This window comes from Anopheles moucheti, chromosome 2 (assembly GCF_943734755.1).
Source record: "Anopheles moucheti chromosome 2, idAnoMoucSN_F20_07, whole genome shotgun sequence".
NCBI lineage: Eukaryota > Metazoa > Arthropoda > Insecta > Diptera > Culicidae > Anopheles > Anopheles moucheti.
The window spans coordinates 32,229,778-32,251,783 of NC_069140.1; the positions used below are offsets into that span (position 1 = coordinate 32,229,778).

The 22,006-nt window shown below is 45.3% G+C and overlaps 1 protein-coding gene across 1 annotated transcript in view; it reads left to right on the plus strand.

Moving 5' to 3' along the window:
* LOC128297659 (hemicentin-1-like) overlaps positions 1–20,425 on the plus strand; it is a 61,825-nt gene extending 41,400 nt beyond the window's left edge. The window contains exons 4-10 of the mRNA XM_053033338.1: positions 8,399–8,539; positions 8,667–8,798; positions 16,211–16,308; positions 16,925–17,302; positions 18,189–18,397; positions 19,794–19,852; positions 20,295–20,425. Coding sequence (XP_052889298.1) covers positions 8,399–8,539; positions 8,667–8,798; positions 16,211–16,308; positions 16,925–17,302; positions 18,189–18,397; positions 19,794–19,852; positions 20,295–20,425 — 1,148 coding nt within the window. The remainder of the gene's footprint in view (positions 1–8,398; positions 8,540–8,666; positions 8,799–16,210; positions 16,309–16,924; positions 17,303–18,188; positions 18,398–19,793; positions 19,853–20,294) is intronic.
* Positions 20,426–22,006: the final 1,581 nt, after the last annotated feature.

The following is a 22,006-nucleotide window of genomic DNA, read 5'->3' on the forward strand; positions in this document are numbered from 1 at the left end:
TGCAGACGTGGCGGAAGCCACACACTTGGACCATGGTTCGGTTGATGCCGGAAATAATAAACTTTTCAGGACACAAGTGCCACACAATGGGACTGTGTTTGCGCGTGCATGTGTGTGCCGTGCGATAACGAATCCGAACTTTGAGCCGACCGTGAAATGCGTCACCTAGCAGCACCCTTATCGCACCGACGATCGCTCGAGGATAGTTGCAAATGGATAAAAGTGGAATTTATTTCCGCCCAGAACAATCCGGCTACGTGACGTGTCACAAGCGTCGCTGCTGGGGAAGAAACAGTAAATGCGAAACCTCCCACTCGCTTTCCTGTGTGTATTTCGCCGAAACAGTTCATTCCGAGGCACATAATTGTGCCATCAGGGACGTCGCTGCCATCAACCTCGGTACAACCTCGGTGAGGTTAGGGAAAATCTGATAAAAGTAATTAGTAGAAAATTCTTTGGGCGTTTTACGGTCGTGTCCGAGATTATGCTTAAATGACAGTAAGTTGTCGGATGCGGTAGCATTATACAGTACTTTCCAAAGCGGTAAAGAACGGTGAATAATCGCAACATTGCCATTTTTAATATGCAATGCAGAATGAAATGGAAAAGTTCAAAGGAGTGGGACTCACACATAAAATTCTCTTCTTTATAACGTTACGACATTGTCTCTAACAGTAAACAACATTTTCTAAATAACGACCATACAACTATTAAGTACGACCTGGTTGTCTCATTTAAAAGATCTTAATTTTCAAAGTTGCATCCACTGTTATCAATCTCCTTCAATATGTTTTTGATAATATTTGGTAATATTCCTTTTATTTGCTGTTCTGCAACCTCCAAAGCATTGTGTAAGCATTTTAATCCTTCGATTAGTGCATCCATATTCGTGTCCTTTATCAATGCGATCGCGGAAAAGATTAAGGTTTTACCCCATTAAAATTAATTGTATTGTGGAACATGAAGTCTCACACACACACACTTAAATATACAATCTTTAGCATAACTATACAGCCACTTTTAATTACTTCGTTGAACATATTTTTTAAGTTTCTTTACATTTACATTTCATTATCCAAACATTCAAGAGTCGCAAAATTGAGGTAAACATAATAGTTTGCCTTTTTAAATCCTTCTATGGCAATAAAAATCTCCTGTATCATAAGCGATCAAATACTAGCTTTTTTAACTTCAACCTGGACGAGCAGTGTGTATTATTAGTTGTATTAAAATTGTACATAATTAATAAAAAGGAAAGACCAATCGTCGGTAAATCTTTAACAAAATTATGCCTCACGTGCCTGAGATACAAAATTCTTCAAGTTTTCTGTCAGGAATTTTGCTTTATTTACGATTAATGTATTTTAGAAAAAAGGTATATAAAAATGGACAATATTTTTTGTTTTTGAAATTTCTCGAATCATGACATTTTATGCCTACCGGCATTTCAGTTTTTGCCAACAATTTATCTAAACTATCCAACAAGGATTCCTTAATCCGATAAACTCTCTAAAGCAATCAAAAGACCCAAGCCACGGCACACATTTAAAACAACATTTAAATGCATTTGCATTTTATTCCAATAAAACAACGGCGAAAAAACACACAGCAGTAGTAGAACAATAAACTGCTCCGACATCTAATCCACACCGAATCGATTTTCATCGAAGCGTAGATGGACAAAAAACCTTTCACACAATCACATTGCTAAATTCGTGTCAAATCAACTCATCTCTGACAGCACACGCCGAATCGACGGGGAGGGTGGTTCACGACGGAAATTCCCACGGCACACCCGGCATTCGGGGGGACGGGTTGGGGCCTTGGCAAACGAAAATTGCATCTCCGATCGTGGTCGCCTCCACCAGTCACGCTCGATTGCATCGCGTGACAGTTGCATCGTTTTTCCTGCCTTCCCGTCCGGAAGCGTTTTGAAGCGAATGGAAAAATCAACCTTGCCTCGGTGGACCCGCCAGCCCTCGCCTGTGTGCCTTCGAACGATCCGATCCTCTCCGTTATTCATATTTTCATTCCACTTCACGCTTCGTCTACGATCATGCAAAACAAATGTTCTCGCAACAGTCGGAAACAAACGAGGATCGATTATTTTTTTGTTTGCTGTTCGCTTTTCATACACCCCATTCGAACCGGGCAGGTGGATGAGGTTGGCTTTGCCTGCAGTCCTGCAGTTCTGCTGCTGCTCTCAATGGCAGGAGAGCAAATAATGGTCATTCGCAAGGCCGGAATGGGGAAGAAAAAAAAACACACACGCTCACACACAAGGCTCAGCAAGTTCAGGACAACGAACGGTGCACGGGCACACCGTTGGAACAATGGGAAAAATTTAGACTCATTGCAAGCATCCCGCCCCAGCGGACCAAAGTGGTACATGCCATTCTGCCTCAGGCCGGAAGCTTTGCGCCATCGCCCCTTCTTGGCCAACCCTTTCCGCGTGGGTGGGAGTGCGAGTGGGAGTGGAAGCGATGCGCCAAAGAGCAGTGCAATTGTCACTGTCCGCTTCAACTCGTTTCGCATTTGTCAGCGCAACGCAACTGGGCGGACTGATCGGCGACAAGACATCTGGATGGGCTCCCGCTGTACAAGCGCGGTGATAAAACCAAAAAAAACGAATGAATTAAAAGTTCAAATCCTTTCCGCTCGTTTCGCCCCACTGGCGTCCTGCCCACCGGGATTATGCATCCGGATTGCGCCCATCCAACCGGGAAGTTTTGGATACCCCGAAAACATGAAACGTGCCGCCAGCCGGAAAGTCGATGGCTCGAACTCGTATCACTGCTTTCGTGCCACGAAAACCGTGGTACAAAAACCAACCCGTACAACAATAGGACAACAGTACCAGGCAAAACAAGAAAGCAGACAATCAGTAGCAGGCAAAAAAAGAATGTCCGACGGACGGTTCCCTATGGTAGGTTCACATGTGACACATCGTTCGTTCCAGTGTTCGCGCTCCGTTGCTTACTTTGCGTTTTGCCAAATGGAGAGTCTGCCAAACTGGGAGGGTTTGGAAAGGGAGTTGCATAAAAATATGCACACTGGTCTTATGCTGTGCACATAAAGCTTTCCAGCAATTTTATGCTTTGTTTTCCGTTGCGTTTCCTTTGCGCCACGCTTGCACAGACAGTGGCTGGAAGAGCATATAAAAATTTACATTTTGATAAACTAATTGGAGCTATAACTGTTCGCTTCATGGGAATGCAAATGTTTGCTTAAAACTGGTACCGTGTGCCGTACCCAGCCGGTGCATCCAGCGCTGCACGTACGGCAGCTGCGTGTCGAGCTGGCATCCCGGCGGAAAAGTTGAAAAGAATTAGTAATCCCGTAGTGAAACCGATGGCAAACATTTGCCCACCATCCACCACCCGCACGCCACGGCCCTCCCCCGGGGAGTGCGGTGGATCAGTATCCCTAACGATAATGGAGATTAAATTTGCTCACATTCATTGTCGATTGTGAACGGATGAAGAACGCGCTTGAAACATATGCTTCGATGTGCTTTTTATTGCGACCCGGTGATGGAAGACACGGTAACAGCAAAACAAAGCACTAAAACTCATGACCACAAATTTGCGAGAGGTGCGCAGGGGGCGTGCACGTACGTGGGGCGAATCAATTTCATCGTAAATTGTGTACCACAAAACCAGTTGTTTGCAATAGCGAGTTGTAAAAGATTAATGTGGGGTCATATTTTTCCACCTTGTTCGAACCAGTGTACATGAGCGTACATCGGGTGTTTCAAAACAATCTCGCCTACGAGGCTCGTTGTTTCTTCCACTTGTTGGGTTTCACCGTTCCACACCAATCGCTTCGCATCCATTACATGCTCCCTGCCAGGAAGCTGGCCGGATCGAGTTTTATTGACCCACATTAGGGACACCCAATCAGCCAATAAAGCCTCACCATCACACACCGGTTCCGTTTATGGATGCCATTCTAATCAATAATAAACAAGGCATACCTTTCCCCGAGCAAACCCGGGTAGCCTGTGCTGCCGGGAAAGGACTCTTAATTTTCCAATAAAATACTCCTAGCCCCGCACGGAACCACCCACCCACCCGCCCGCCGCACCGGCAGGATGCGGAGTCATACGGCACTGCGAAAGAAAATGTGCCGAGTAATGAAACGAATCGAAGCATATAAGAAAAGTTCCACCCCAACTGGTGGTTTGCTTGATTTCTGTTTCCGGTCCAGAAAGAAATCTCAACCTACCGAAGGCATCACCAGGTAGCGGCCCTATATGAAAAGAAAACCCCTGTCCCGAGAGCGAGAAGGTTTCTGCTGGCAATGTTTATGTTCTGCATGCCTCTTTTCCGTTTTTCTCTCCGTTCAATCTTCAACCCGGGGCTGGGCAAGCGAGCGCCATAGCGATCGGGACGCGCGCGCAACACACACACACATAAATACTCCCCTTACCTGTCGGACAGCCGGTGGTGCAAGCAAAGAAATCATGAAGCCCCTGAGGCCGAACGAGATTTATGTGACTGCAAAACTAATCCCAAACTCCTCTCGCCAATAAATCACCATACGGAGAGCTAATAAATAAAACATTTCGAAACCGAAACGAATCCCGCCTGCGCGCTGAGCTGATGCTGGATCACTGCCGGACGCTAACGATGCCGGAGGTTTTTGGCTGGGAGCTTTCCCGAAGACGATCCCCGCAATGAAACTTCTCCGAGGATTCCGTCAATTCCAAACAATGGTAAAGTTCGAATTTTTTGGCCCTCTTTTATTGCCGCAACTCGTTTTGGAACATTCACACCTAGCACCGGTGACCGCTGGCGGCCATGAAAATGGCGAACCCTTGATTATTTCGTTATCAGTGCTGGTACGGAAAAGCTCTTCGGGTTCCTTTTTTTATGCTCTGCATATCTTAATACCGCGATGCGGCCAACGCGAGGGGGGTAGGAGGAGATGCCATAAAATCGAAAAGCATATACCGTAGTTAAAACCCCAAAGCGGTAACGCTTTAATACGTACGAACGTGTGCCGTACCAATCCATACCCGATTCGGATCATTATTATCGGATCGGCAGTGGCATGAAATATTTGTTGCATTGCAGTCAAAACTCCCCTCACGGGGTCGGGCCGGTTGTCGGCAGAGCGTAAGGGACCGAGGGAGAAACCAGACGGAAGCCGTATAAATTATCTTCAACCGTGTAGTTGCTGGCCTCCCTTCGGTACACAGCACAACCCACCGAGATTACCAACGCTACGTGTTTGTGTGTATGCGTTTGTGTGTGTGTGGCTAACAGGGGCACCAAAGTCATGTAATGGAAATAAATTTCCCGCTTTCCCTACACCACCACCGGCCATTTGTACCGAGCCTTTGTCGCTACATTACAGGGTTGGAAGTCAATGAAAAATCAACAAAATATGTTTTGCGGCTTTTGGGGAGGATAAATGGCGCATCGATGTGCCCTTTAGGGCGAAGCGATAGATTAATAAGTTGGAGTACACTCGAATCCGGTAAGCGGTGGCACTGGAGACAATTAGCATACCTTTAAGATGGGCTTAAAATTCATCGCTCTTAACTTAATTGTGTAAATTTTCGAAGATTAGAGCTTGAATATCTGAAGCTAATGACGAATCAGTAAGCCTAAATAGTAACTAAACCTTTTGAGCTGTTTTGGAATTCTTTTTAACATTAATGAACTGGTAACAACCAAAAATACATGCAAGGCAAAGGAGAGGATGGAATGCGCCCAAGGACATTCGCCTTACGGTTTGTACCAACAGCATTTTGTTATTAATGATATTTTTCGAATATTATCGTCCTCATAAGTAAAGAAATATCGTTATAATGATGACCTTTCCTTCTTTGAATGGCTTAGGATTAGTGAGGAATAAAAATAAGTAAACAAACAAAAATTAATCCGAATATCCGAGAATTCGAGCTAGACGCTTACAGGACCTTTTTTTCAGGTTAAGCGTACCGAACGAAGTTAGTCGTTCTAGTGTTAGCTCTGATGGGCTCGATTAGTCATAAAAATGTCACAGTATAATCCATGGATTTCAAGAAAATACAATTATAATACTCACAGAGCTTTTTTAACTTAAAAACAATTATTTTAGCTCAAGCTTCTGTGACCGCCGTAAGCCATAAAAATAAACCAGCATAATACAGCCATAGCGATTGAAACAAATATTTCAAGGAAACCGTTTACAGCAGTCACTGAGTTTGTAGAACTAGAGAATAATTATTCTAAATATGACTCCAAAGAACTCGTTATAACACATCCGTTATAATGTTTTAACATAAGTAAAGCAGAATGATCAAAATTATTTAGAGAAATCGTGTTGAAAATTCCCTTATCTTAAAGACAATTGGTTTTGTTCTGGTTTCGGTAACTTCGTTAATTCCTAAGCATGACTCATAATAACTTGACCTTTCAATGAACAAGCTCTACTCACTTTGAAAATTCAGAACTTAAGGAAAGATATTGTAGGAAATGCTAATACTCGTTTCACTAGAAAATTAATTTCAACATCGTTTCGTTAAAAATATTCGAAACGTGTAAGCGGAAATGTGTCTATGCTTGTGGATGTGGGTGTAACGATAACTCCACCGCGAACCACACACGCTTTCGTTCTCAAGTCGGGAACACTATTTCACAATGTCCATGACATTTGCGGCGTTCGTTCGGCGCTGTGGTTTCCAGTGGCACTTACCCCAATGACGAAAACCCTCATAACAGTTATTTAAAGAAAGGCCTCAAATCCCTTCCCTCTGTACCTGTGCCCATCTGTCACGCAAACCACACCACTGTTTGACACCTTTTAGCACCATCGGTCCCGCATTTTGGCACGGTTTTGTCATTTAATTTACCAATAAAATCCTCCAAACCAACAACCCAAGGACAGGGTTGTGTGCGTAGACGCCGGTGTAACGTTAAAATCAACAAACAGCGCAAAAGAGCGCAACAACATCTAGCGAACACATCGCCTTTACGTACCACTTTCAAGACATAAAGCAACGGGCAACATAAGCACCATCATCATCGTCTTGTCTTCGGAGCGATGCTGGCTGCAAATAAAAACGGTGATCGTATTTATTCTTCACCGACATCGTTACACCACGGGTCTGAAAAATTCATACACAAACACACACACATACACGCCTTAAACCCCATTTGCGAAATGTTGCTCGTGGATCGTTACATTTTATTTTAAACTGTTCCAACCGGTAAACGCTCACTGGGAAATGCCGAAAACAAATTATTTGCCTGCAAACGAATTTTCCCGCCGATCTTCAACGATCGTTCAACTGCAGGGTGAGAACCCCATTGCAAAGCTCGTTTCGAAACCATTGGTCGGTAAAAACATTACAAGAAAAGCGCGAATGAATTACAAAACAAAGGTTATTAATAGAACAAATTGCGCGGACTCGGAAGCAAACGGAAACGGTGGCCGAAAACAGTTTGGGAAATAGTTCAAGCGAAGGAATAAATAGGAATCCACCTCTTTTCCTTCTGACACTCTTGCTCTCTTACTTCTGACTGCCAGAAGCAGAAAAGGAACGTTGTGAGAATAAAAACAAAAACTCCACTACCAGCTTGCAAATTCCGTGCACCCCAACCGGGCCAGTTCGTGTCGCTTCACTGCTCACTAGCAAAACACACCGAACGCGACCGTTCGACAAAGCCTTTGAAAGCTTTCGACGGTTCACCGTGCCAAGTGTTAGTGTGTTGTTTTCCAGCATCAGGGTCCCTTCCCCCCAATAACCGAAAATTTTCTCCAACCCACCTACCCCCCCCCCCCCCTCCCCCCGCGTGCACTAAACCCAAGCACTCTTTAATTTGAAATTAATTACTTGAAAACTCAAGCCGTGCGGCATAGCACCAGGAAATGGAAAGTCGACCGGCCGATAGAAGGAAATTACGCGCTTTTTGACTTTCACCACCACGACTTTCCCATTTCCGCCACCGGGGCCCCATGGTTTGACTTTTGCCGAATGATGTAAATGTTTTCCTCCGGCGGGCCGTATTTCACGCGAGCGGAGCAGACACGATCGATGGCTGCGGGTACCTTCAACAGGAAGGAAGCAAATTTATTCAACTCTTAATTTAATTACACTTTAATTGATTTCCACTTTCGGGGTTTTGATGGTGGGAAACCGGTGGGCCCCGTGGGTGCACGTTTCGCGCATTTGGGACCGGACCTTTCCCTGCCGCACGATTCCATCCCGCAATGGGCAGCGGGATTGCGCTTTCGATGAAAGATGAAACCAGCCACAAAACTTTCACCCTGACCATGGACGGGAAGGAAAAGGTGTTGATGCGTGTTGAGCGTTTTTAGGAAAATCAAATCCGTTTTAAATCTCTTCCGTCTGGTTCGTTCCTGCTGTATTACGATGTGTTTCTCTCTTTTCTTACCATTTCAGTTCCACCAAAAATCACTCACGTCACCTCCGGTGGTCATCTGCAGGTCCGGAAGGGTTCACCGGTACGGCTCGAATGTTCCGCCACCGGCAACCCGATGCCCAACATTACGTGGACCCGGAAAAACAATCTGTTGCCAAACGGTAGGATGCCTTAGTATCCATGTTGATGTTTTTATTTCACCCCCAATCGCACCACTCTGACAACCTTTATCGTAAATGTTTCGTTTTCTGTGTTCTGGGTACTGCTAACAAATCTGGCTGACCGCAGGCGAGGAACAGTTCACCAATCCCGTGTACGTCATCGAAAACATGGACCGGCATAAGGGCGGAACGTACATCTGCACCGCTAACAACGGTGTCGGCCAGGTGGCCACCAGTCAGATCATTCTGCATGTCCTGTGTAAGTATTTTGAAATCTGTTTTAGTTTTTAGTAGTCAAATTGGGTTTTTACAATTTTACAGCAACTATTGCTAAAATAATACTAAATAATACCATGAGAACAGAACGGTTTTGAAGTACAGCCGTTGCCACTAATGTTTGTCTCTTCGCCACCTTTTTTTCAAGTCTGTTACAAATGAGACGACTATATTCTGATTTTACTTAAATTAATCACGGTTAAATCGAGGCATTACAAAAGGCAGAAATTAGCGTATAAATTTACATAAAAAACGATTAAATCTTTTGACTGGATTCTTAAAAAATTTAAATCTTTTGAATCTTTTTTTTTTGACTATACACAATCATTTAATCGATGAAATCGGTTATGTTAACTTAGCTTTCAATATTTGCGTTGGTGATGCGTGAAATTCAACTAACAAAAAGAAAAACATTTAAACGATTTAATTAAAAATTTTTTGTTTACACTCTATGTCTGCCGAGCCCCTTTAATCTTTCAGTATTTAATAGAATTTGAATTCTGAACTGAAATGATTGTTTTGTATTAACTTACTTTACATTGCCTAATTGCACAAGTGTTTTACTCTAAAACCTCAATCTTAAATATAATTTTCCAAAAAGCTTATAAATTACATCTGACAACAATTTACGGTCATTGCCAAAAATTGGTAACTTTAAGACAAAAAATCATGTCGTCACGACTGTAAATCATAACCGACAAGTTCAAACCACCGTATAAAATTACATGTGGCGTACGAAATATCTGCACTATATTTTCAATTCGCCTTTCTTTTTAATTATATTATTCTAATGTCTAATATACAATTATAAGCTCGACAAGATCACGCCCTTGTTTATATTCCAAGATCGTTTTTTTTTATTGTCCTACCTACTGAAATTCCCTTCAAAGGAGGTTTAGTTTTACAGCCATTTTATCCTATATTTATACCTTTAAGTTCACTAATCTGAGTGGACAGGGAAATATCTCAACTCACACCAGTAACTAGAACAACTCATCGAATACTTAGAACTACTCAGCCACTTGATTTAACGCTGTACCGCGAAACATCCACCGTGTGTTGGACAGCGTTTTGGGTCGTCCATATTGGTTTAGTAGATCATGCTACATAGAATGTTACAGAACAGGGTTTGTGGTAACTTTTAATACCTTCGTCACCTCGGAACAGCCCGTTCGACGAGAGAACGTTGACTCAATACGGGACGTTCCGATCGGACCTGCCTTGAGCTACACCCCGGTGGGTTTGCCGGTTTTTGCGACATCGGTTGCGCGAGCGATGGTACAAAAGTTGTACCTTCACCACTTTGTTCAGTGAAGCTATTTCGATAACTTGTGTGTATGCATGAAAAGGAAATATGTTACAGGTCAACATCGTGCATAGCGCCAATTGGAACGCGTGGAATGTAAGAGCGGTGTGCACTGGAGTTATTCTAAAAATACGCAACTAAAATATAATTCTAGCGAATTTGCCTTTCCTTTCTACCTATTGCACTATTGGTACTTCATTATATTCGAAATTTGCTTTTGAAACATATTTTGCATCCTATGTGCTAGATAGAAAATTTGATTTATGAAAAGGGTTTTTCCATGAAGTGTTCTAATGGTGGAATTTTAGTTCCTGAATGGAGTATGTCAGGACATCACTGAAGCTTCAAAACATCCCCTTACGACTTATTCGATTCTAACAAAATATCGCTGCTCACTATGCACATTTTCCTAGCAAAAACAGTACATGCCCATTAAAATCATACCGTCGCTGGCCGTAAGCGGACGCGTCAACAAAAGACCATCCCCCGATAGCGTGTGACCGTTGCGTGCGAAAAAATGTCACAATTTTAATGCCCTGCTAGCTCTGGCATTTTTTGTTTTCTTTCTGTTGCGCTTTCCTCCATGCATCGGTCAAAGTAATGCGCTGCGTTAGTAGAGTGGCCTTCCGTCTGCCCAGTGGACCCAGCTAAAAACACCGGACACTATCGGTATCGCGAGAAAAAGGGGGTTTTTTAAGATACTCGACGGGTACAAATCAGCCCTTGTTACAGGGGCCGTGTGCCTAACAAGACCCGAACTGCCCGGTGCTCATAAGCATCATTGACTGCAGGTATGAAGTTCCGTGTTAATCTGCATATGCAAATGCTACCGACTTACCCACCAATTTCCATCCCCTCCCATTCGAACCCCCGCGCGTTTGGTTGGAAAATTCTGTCCCTAGCGAGTGGTCTCTTGACCTGGAACAAAACCGTGCATTTATCACATAATCAGGCTCACCAAACACAGCGTACCCGCGTTGATAAAACCCTTTCATTATTTGTGCTCCCCAGTGACTCGCCAGTCCTCGCCAGGGGAGGTGCCGCCCCTCCCCCCCCTCACAGCGGCCAACGTTCCGGCACGTTGCCCCGATCGGGTAGGTGCGGAAAAGCATTCGTGATAAATGAGATTCCATTCCCAAGGGTGCTGCTCGAAATCCAAGCACCCGGAATGGGCTCTGGTCACACGAAGCCGAAGCCTCCGTGACTCTCGGTCTGGAGGACTAGTAGCGAAGGGCGAAATTTTCCTACCCCCTCCTAGTGCACATCGGCTCACTACTCACATCCGCAAACCCTTTTTTCCGTGGACGTGACGCAAAGTCGGGAAAACCAAAAAAAAAAGGAAGGAAGGAAAAACTTTACACGCACACGTAAACAAAGCCATGCGGCGGGCCATGAAAATGACCATCGAAAGAACGGGGAGTGGACAAACTAGAAATGGACGATGGAGAGCGTAAAGTCAGCAGAAAGAAAAAAAGCAAGCACGTGCCAAATGGTGTGGCATCGAAGATAAATAAGGTGAAAATAAATTGGAATTTCAACTGACCTCCGGTAGAATGGGGAGAGCCGTTAAGGGGAACGTCCCCAAGCCCAGCCAATGCTTAGGGTGAACTTGGAAGCCACATGATGACAGATTACGGAGGCACGTACCGATCCCAACCTGGCTCGGACGATAATCATCCGACATTTTGACCCTTGTCGGGTTTCGTTCATATGGGGTCCGTTTTTAACCTTCGCTTAAAGCTCTCTCATAAGCGTTTCACTTGGATTGTGGGGAAAAATCGCACATTGCATACGGTGGATTGCACCCGTTCCTTCGTGCATTTTTAGCACACCCTTATTTTACGCCCTGCCAGACACGTCTAATGAATGGCCTCGCTACGGTTTGGCAACCCCGGACCCGGCCTGCTGCCTGTGTGTGCTGCCCCGGTACATCTGCAAAACTGCAAACATTCAACGCGAATCACGCGCTTGGTCAGCAAAGGGGTTTTTCCTGTACGGAAGGGTGCTGTGCCGTGGCCGCTTTCGTGAGATGCGATTTTCATGATGAAACAACAAATAATTGTAATTTTTATGGCCTTTCCGTGCTGGCGAGTCGTTTATTTTGACTTCCCCGACCGCTCGGTAACGGCATGCGGGCTGTGTTTGCGTTTTTGCTAGCATTTTTTTTTTTCGTTGCTTTGCCGACTCTGGCATTCCTTTTGAGCCGATTCCGTGCCGGGCGTTTGGGTAAACTTTGCCCTAGCGTTCCTGCCTACGAAGCTATTTTTGTGTGAAATCGAGCTTGTGAAAATAGGCTTCACTACCGTACCCACCACAAGGGCGCTCTACCGTTTGACTGCGTCAAGGTGAAAAGACAGCAATTTCACACAGTTCCCCTGGGATCGGGGCTGCCACAGCCGCGCGTTTCAAGAAAACGAAGCCAAACGAAGCGTTGGAAATGTGTGCTGTCGAAACCTTCCCCGTGGCGCGTGTACACCTTCCGCGGTGTACTTTCTCGCCCCAGCAAACGCAATCATCCCGTGCTTCCCCAGGGAACTCAGGTGTAGATTTGAATTATAGCACAAGCGTAAAATTAAGCGCTGAAATCCGAGTGACAGCTGCTACCTTTTTTTTTTCTTTACGCCTTATGGTTGCAGTTTCCCTCGTCGGGGGCCGCACCAAATAAAGCGAGAGCCATAAGTAGCGGGTTCACTTTCGTTGGTGCGAGGATTTGGGGAGCTTCCGGCAGGAGATTCATTTCGAAGGGTACGATGCGAACGAAACCCCGAAACGAGCCCTTATCACGAACCATCGACGTCATTGTCCTGGAGAACGGGTGTGCGTGTGTGTGTGTGTGCGTGAGTAAGCGTTTTATTTTATTCACATTTTATTATTTCACTCCATGATTCCGAACGATTGGGCCAAATACAACCACCGTAATGTGATGATGGGTTCACAGCGATTAGCAATTAAGATAAGAATCAGTTTTTCCTTCTCGCTGCGAACGAGTGAATATTGGGAGGAAGGAAACCACTTTCGGCAGCTACCGTTCACACCAGTGCAGCTGGTGGAGGGCATACTGTGCCAGACATCCAAAAAATTTGCCTTACTCGAAAGTGTCCCAATTATATTGAAAGTTTGACTTTTGGCACGATTTGATATGGGATCTTTTTTTTTCAAAAAGGCCACTTTCATTTCCATACAATGTTGATGAATAAACATACGGATGATGTGAGAAAACGCGACTGCCAGCAGGACGACGTGCAGCACGTGCTTGTGGAAATCAGCGCTTCATTGTGCTGCAAAACAGTGTGCTGGAAAGGCAATCCATGTTAGATGACCACAAATGATGTTTTGTGCAATGAAATTATGTTGCATTATGAGTAGAGTTGTACCACTAGCAACAAAAGCAAAAAAGAACGAAAAATCTTCGTAAAAAGAATGGTTCTCTCGCTATAGCTACATTAAAAACTAGGACCAAATGTTGATATGCAAAAATGAGAAAGAATCTTAAAAACATAAGTAAGCTTAAAGAACCAAACTAATTTGCTCCAAGAACCGTATGCTAAATTGTGCCATAGAAAAGAGAGGAAGAACTGAACTGGATCGCTCACAGAACCATGATTCGGTTTAAGCCATGTAAAAATGAGAAAGAGCTTAACTAGTTCGCTCAAAGATACGAAGAAAGTTTCCTCCTATCGCCCCTTCGTAAAGACTTGAAGGCTTGGCCTTTCTGGCGGACGCATAAACGCCATCACTCCATTTCAATGTGGGTCTACCACACTTTATCTATCAATGTGGACAACCTTAAAGGACTGTATGGGCTGGGTCGTCCGGTGTTATTCTCATGACGTGACCAGCCCACCAGAGTTTGGCGAGTCAAATCCGCTGTACGACAGTAAGTCCTTCCACACATTCGGGGCCAAAAATGCTTCTGAGCATCGAACGCGACTAAGAGGGTTTTGCCAGTTTTGGACAAAGTCCAAAGTCTCAGAGACGTATGTAAATACTGAACCTATATAAGTAATATATACTCCCAGCTTCGATCGTAGCGACAGGTATTTTGAGAGAAGTTTCCTCAGACTGTAGAATGGCCGGTAGGCAGCCAACTCCTTAGCGCGTATGTCATCGATGTATATGTCATCAGCGAATGCCAGAATCTGGATTGAGTTATAGAAGATGGTTTCCACCGAGTCGTGGATGTTACTCTCTAGCGCTAGGTTAAAGCGTAGACAAACTAGCCCATCTCCTTGGCGCAGACCGTTGGTGGTGGCTAAAGGACTCTGGGAGTTTTAACGTAAGCGGACATAATTTTAAAACCGTCTTGTTTGCTGTTCATAAACATTACAGCGGTGTGAATGGGATCATTAAAACCAACCCCACTTGAATGTGTAATAATTTGTGATAACATTGTACGAGTTGTGCTCTGTCCTTTTGCGACTGTTTTTCCTCACACCGAACAAATCGCTTCCTGTTCAAATAAAATTAACATTTATTCAACGCTGTTTCAACCGTCCACATCGACTATTTCCAACGAAATAAACTAAATTTATGGTACCCGGTATTCACCAAAAAACAAAACCGACTAAATCTCATTCACGCTTGGCATTGATCCAGCATGGCTTCAACATCCGGCCATTTGAAACGCGAACCCTTTTCTTTCCCATTTCAACGCCACGGTGTTCCCCACATCCGTCAAACGGGGACGCTTTATTTCGCCGTACCACGCACTTCCTGTTAGCTTAACGCACTATCTAATTATAATACTCGTTTTTCGGGATCATTCTTTCTTTCCCAAACAAACCAAAAGCATTACGGGCCGATTTCGCGGCTTTGCATTTTCCTCTGCTACAATAGTTCGACCATCATATACGGCGTGGTTTCTTCGCGAGATTTCAATTCCAACGGGGTGCAAATAAAGAATGTGGGGCGGTGGGTGGAAAATAGGCGCAGAAAGCCGAGAACAAGTCTATTACCCCTTTTTTATGGAGCAGCATAAAATTATGCTATTTCCTACTCGTATTACCCAACGTGAGGTGAAGCGAACCCATCGCTCATGCGGCCCGTGTATACGGTCGAAGGTGGAAGTGAAACTACCCTTAAGCACGATGCAAAACAAACCTTCCTTTTTTCTCCCCACTCCCGGCTTGTGGCCGGGACGGTCGGGTGAATATAACCAACCGCGCGTATATCTGTCGAACATGTGAACATACGCCACGGGCGAAACTTATTGACCACGCTCATTGTGAACAACCTGCGCACGGTTGGCCCGATTCCGGTGGGAGACGCAGGTGGAAACTTTTACGAGCATTAGCCACCCTCTGTTAATAGGCAACTAACACTCGTCCGGTCTCGAACCCTGCGTTTGGTGCGGTTTTCCGCCAACCTGCTCGCCCGAGAGTTTAGTTTCGGCCAATTAGCCACGAGATGGCTCGTATTTCCCGGCGAAAGCCCAGCAGTACGCTTCGCTGTAGCCGGTGGGGCGGTTTGGGTTGGATAACGAGGTGGGAGGTGTTAGCGTCATTTGACATTTGACTTCCTGATGATGCCACTTCCCGGTACAGCCGCACGAAACTTCCGGGAAACTTCTGGCCACGAGGACCGGGCAACGTTTGAATTCAAGTACGCAAATGGCTACAAAACCACCGAACTGAAGTGCAGTACATTCGAAGTTTAGAATTAATTTAATTATACACCAGTGGCAAAGGTTGATTGTTTCCCACCCCCTTCCCTTCCATTCCCTCCCATCCATTCCCTCCACCGAATGAGTGGAAGTTTCTTATCGCACTGAATCCCGCACTCCTTCCACACGGGCCATTTGCATTTTCGTGCATTAAATTCAATTTTCTTACTCCACTGTTTGCGGTTGTGGCGTGTGGCGTCCCCGTTTTCCGTTTGCAAACGGTACGAAACATCAAAAACAAAACACACCATAAAGCTGACAGGCTTAATGCTTCATACAATGGTTAAAACAAAACCAAAAAAATGTGCTGTGCCAATGAGATTGCGCACATGGTTGGTTTCGGGCGGTGAGGCACCCATTTTGTCCGCTTCTCCCAATGGTTTTTTTCATGCCGTTCTACTCCATTTTGACTATTTTTTTTTTCCAGATCCACCCGAGATAAGCGTCGAGAATCCGATCGTGTACTCCGGCGAGGGCCAGGAAGCGATGCTCGTGTGTATCGTGCACGGTGAATCACAGCCGGAAGTAAGTAGTTTTCCGTGCAGTTCATTGCGTCGCTAAGTGCTTCGATTTTCGCTTTGCTTTTCTTTTCCGGTTGTTGTTGTTTTTTTCTTTCTTCGTCGCTTCTCTATGGTCCACCGTAAAAAGTTATAGTGCTTGTTTTCCGTTAACTAGCTTACACGGTTTTAGGCACTAACTCCTATCGGTAGGATTTATTGTTTCCCTTCATTTATGCTTCCGTAAACGAGCCTTTTATGCTGTGTTTACCTTACGGATAGCGTATGCATGCAATCGGGTTGATGCAATCATGTTTTAGTGTTTGGAATTGCATTGCAATTGTTTATGTTTTTTAATTCTTAAATATTTATTTTTCAATTAAACAAACCCTTCGTTCGAGTTTCATCACGCAAATCGCTTAATGTTGATCTATGCTATATGATTGCGCTTCATAACGCCTAGCTAAACAAATGGTTTTACTATTTTTACTTTTTTCATTCTTCTTCTTCCACTGCCTTTCCTTGCTATCTCTCTTTCTCTCTCTCTCTTTTTTCTCTCTCTCTCTCGTTTTCTCCTTTTCTGCCACCGTCTGTCTCGTTTCACCAATCCGCAACTTACGCACGTGCTTTCTACCACGCTGAAGGTACTGTGGCACAAGGATACGATGCAGATCGACCAAACCGAGCGGCACGTGATCGAGAACCGCGGTGCCCGCCACACGCTCATCATCCGGAAGGTGCACCCGCAGGACTTTGGCAACTACTCCTGCATCGCGGACAACCAGCTGGGCAAGACGCGCAAAACGGTGACGCTGACGGGCAAACCGAAGACGGCCGTGTTCCGCTCCGTGCCGAACAGCCAGTGGAAGGACAAGTACAACATCTCCTGGATCGTCGATTCGCACTCACCGATCGAAGAGTTTAAGCTGTACTACCGGCAGGTGGACGGCGATACGCTGCAAACGCACGACGGCATCTTTCTCGACAGTCGGAAAATGCACCACAGCTACGCGGGTGATAATGTACGTACGGGAGGGAATATTTAGCGCGCAAGGGTTTCGTTGACGGGTTTGCTACCAGTTTGATAGACGAATTTCGATCGCAATAGTACAGCGAATTGCCTACCTTCAGGCGGCTGTCAATCTTGTCTAAGTAGTACTGCTGTCATATTCAATAATATTGTCATCATAAACGTCAGCTCAATTTGCCATTCAATCGTTATCGGATTGGAGTTCTTTACTTCTACCCCGGTTCCCCCCCGGTTGCCTGCCACAACCTGCCCCATCCAGTCGTGCAAATGGTTCGGGTCAAATTTGTTTCATGCTTTTATTGTAGATGTCATATTCCGTAGGCCGACACGGGACGGCCAGCCGCCCCCAAGGGGTACTGCTTGCATCCTATTCCTCCAAGCCGCACCAGGCAACAATGACATGGAAGTGGAAGAATTAATTCAATCCCATCTGGTTCATTCGTTTTCTCGTTCTCGGTGCTGCCATTGTGTGTGTCACATTCATCATTCGGGGATCTTCCCTATTGGACTTGGGGAACTGTAAATGCTGTGCGCTGCTGGAACGTGCTGTGAACGTGCCCGACCATCATTCTCGTTTACGGTACGGAATGGAAATTTGCTGCACGCGCCAACAACAAACCCCAACCAAACCGTGGAAAAATGTACGACAATACGAAAAAACCACACACACACCATGACAACCTTCATTTTGCCATCAAATCCCGCAATTTGTACACGGAATACCAATCCCAAAACGATGTCGCTTCTGCACGTTGCGGTCGTTGTGTGCGCCTGTGGAAAACGGAACGACTGCCACCTACAATGCCACCACCACAACAACGGGGTGTACAATAAAAAAAAAAACTGTCCTCAAATAATGCCAACTAACGCTCCAGCAGATGCTAGACTACAACCGGAAAATCAACTCGTACGATAGCTACTCGTACAACAATGGCTACCACAATCTGCACCACAAGTGGTCCAAGACGGACTGGCGGGACATTGTGCTGCCGGCCTTTCCCTACTCCCACCACTACACCCAGGGCATGAGCTACCTGATACGGGGTCTCGAACCGGACCAGCAGTACGAGGCACGGGTTCAATCCAGGTAATTATTGATGAGTGATCATCCAGATTTCTAGCCGCCCAGTTCCTTCGGGACACTGCTACCAGTCGGCAGCATCGAATCTTCTAACCCTGCTCACGTGCCCGGGTTCGGTGAGCAATGGCCAATCCGGCCGGCCATGCACTTTATGGTAAGAATTCGGTCACCGAGATGCTACACACTCCCAGGGTCGTGCCTAGTAGGGGGGTGGGCATGATTGGGTGCTTTGGCTTTTATAATCCGATTCGATGCGCAAGCATGATACACTGCGGGTGGAACCGATTCGATGTGGGACGAAAATTAATGGTTTCTGCTTTCAGACAACCCCGAATCGAGTGTCTTGCTGTTGGAGCGTTTCTTCCATTGCACCGAGCATGTTTAAAACTTTTGGGTTTTATCGGGCAGAAGAAAAAAAAACGAACGAACCTGCACATTGACAATTGAAGGCTGCCTCATCGGAGTCGCTGTTGGATTAGGTCGGGGAACAGTCAGACCCAATGATCCTAGCCCTAGCTAGAGGGAACTCGAAATTCATCAGAAAATCCAATCTTGTCGTACGGAAAAACAGTCCGCTTGTGGGCTGAAACAATTCACCGTCTTGCCCTGACCCAGAAACTAGTAGTCATATCGTTCTTCTCCGTAGGTTCGGTATTAACTTCTTAAGCTTTGGAGGCATCATTCTGTGTCCGAACATGTGATCGAATGATACATCGGACACACGCACACATAAAGATGCTAATCTTCTTACGCCCGAAGCAAACCCCCGGCCACCATGCGACAGATTGGATGTTCTTCATGTGAATAAAATTGATTGCTTCTAATCGATTTTTAATAATGGCGTCACTCCAGTGGGAGTTTGATCGATAGGGACGGCCGTAGCGTCGTTTCCCCCGAGTGGCACGATGTGTGATGTGGATGCAGATGCGCATTCGAGATCGTTTCTCTGCATTCGCTTCCAGTTAGAATCTTTTGCCCCGGTCTTACCCTTAAGATGGCTTGTCTGTTTTTAACCTCGCCGCAGGGCTTAGGGAATCGTACAAAGCCCAGCACCGTACCGGCTAAGCGGATCAAGCACCGGCAACACTGTGGGCGTTCGACTGACATATTCTTGGATTGAAATTTAAATTAAATTTATTTTAATCAACTCATCCCGGCTCATGGTTTTGTCTGTGTTTTTGCTCCATTTCTTCGATTCTTCTCCTTGCGCCGTATTTCGCACCGTGCGTTCTGATGCTGGCTGCATCGATGAACCGATTTTCTACCGTAATTAAAATCATTATCCTTGGATTCTGCATCCGTCTGCGATGGACATCCCTCGAACACGGTCCATGTTACCGCCGGGTACGGTGCGGTACGTGCCTTCGAAACATCCCCGGTCGTCGATGCCACCATTCGATAGGAACCGGTACGGTTGGAGTGACTTTTCCGAGAGCTTTCTGTTCACCACGTCAAACACAGGTAAGTGGATTGAGTAATTTGTTGCTTCGTACTACGGTACATCTTAAATGGGGCTTCGCTCAACCAGCAAAACACTTGAACATTTTCGGGTGGATGAAAAACGTTCATTTTCCATCAAGACACACCCAACGGAAATGGGGTAATGTTCAAGTGTTTACTGTATGCTTTGGTGAGTTTGATTACGATCAGTGTACCGTACATGGAGTGTTTGTTGATCTACTTGCATTCGAGCTGGGTATTCGTTTCATTTCGTCAGTAAACACACAGCGCTTGACTCAAGCTGCAGTCAACCGGCACGCTTTGTCTCGTAAACTCGACGATCATTTTTAAACTTCGCTCACCGAAACGTACTGTGCGTCAAGCATGCTTAATCTGAATTTCTTGAAATGCATTACATTGACTAACTTCACGTGAATTTTCCATGTTTTCTTCCACTTCGCAGATACGGAGATACGCGATCTGAGCGTCACACACTACAGCTCGTCCAGGGCGTCGGTCATATTTGCCAGTGAAATGCGTTGCTTGCTAGGAGCCCTGTTTCTGGTCGCCATTTGCCGTTCGGTAAGCTTTTGAAGTTGACCCTTCCGCTAATGGACGTAAACATAGGAAAGACTACGCAGTGACGTTCTGTTAAGCCGGTGGTGTTTTATGGCCACAAACACATTCTCGATCAGTTGTAACGTGCATCGCCAGCAAGAGCTCCGATTTGTTTTTTTTTTGGGAGATTCTCCACTCGTTAATAATTTGATCGCGCACGAAGCGCATTACTCAATTTTGTACTCATAATATTAAAGAAGCGCTTGTTTTCTTTTTTTAATGAAGCAAAGGCTTCCTCCCCACGAAATAATAAACCTTCAAGCCAAGCAAAAGCGACAGTGCGCGGAAAACGAAGCGACTGAAAACGATGCAAAAAGATAAATGTGATTAAAAAGAGCGATACCAATTCAAACCATTGCGCAAAAAAAGCAACAACAACAACAACAAGCCAGCTGAACACTTGAAACTTGAAATTGATTAAGCTGGAAGGACTATATATTTTTTGATGAAATTTAATTTACTCTGATAAAATAAACAACCACTCAAATTAAACCTCTGGCTACTGGAGCCGAAGATGGCAATTTCAGCAATTACGCTCGCGACGATGATGATGATGATGGCAATGATGCTGCTGATGATCAGGGTGACGATCGCAGTCACGACCTCGCAACCGCGCGGTGCCGCTGCCATTGTACACGCAAGGTGGTCATAATTTATTACGCTCGCCCTGCCACAGGGGAACCGGCGGAAACCACGTCCTACCGGGCTGTTGTTCACGTACCGGGCGGGTAGGTGAGCAGAACAATGGACAGAAAAGAAGCGCGAACGGATGCGTTTCCACAACGAATGAAAAATTCAACCGAAAGCACTCCGAAAAATAACAAACCTCGAGTGATGTGCAGCACCCCCGGGTGAACTGGTTCCGGGTGGTGGAAAATAAGCGTGGTGGCGTACAATCTGACGTTGCCGCGCGTGAAGGAAAGTATGGAGCAAAAATTAAATTAATTTAATTGAAATCACACTCCATTGTGTTCGGTGTCCAGGGGCGAATGAGCATGCTGGTTTGTTTTTATTTCGATGGGAATATTACCACCGAGCAGCCGTTCATTCTTTTCCTTTTGGAAACGTGCTGTCAATTGGGATCCAGGAATATGCATGAAACCATGCTAAAACAAAAGACAATTCATCGATGCTCATAATGTGCAGACCTTTACGGTGAGGTCTGAGGTCTATCCGTGCGTTGCTGGGAATAGTTTGTTCAACGCTCACAATTACACCCGTCAAATGAGGAACGATTGTTCACAGGTCGATTGACTGTGACAGCTTGTCAATGTTGCCTACATTCCGACGCTCAATTATGGCACGCATTCCATTGATATAAGTTTGTGACAAAATTCCTTCACATTCGCTAGCCATTCCCGCGTCAAACCGTATTGTGTTCCACATCCGCCCATTACAATAATATCCCATTTATGCATTTAAAATGCTTTCCAAAACTAGCTTCCGACACTCATTTGGGGATGAAAATCATTATAAACTTATGAATATGGAACGGGTCATGGCTGTGGTGCCGTTCCGTTCCCTGCGCGGTAACCACTTCTATGGCGATGGATTCGC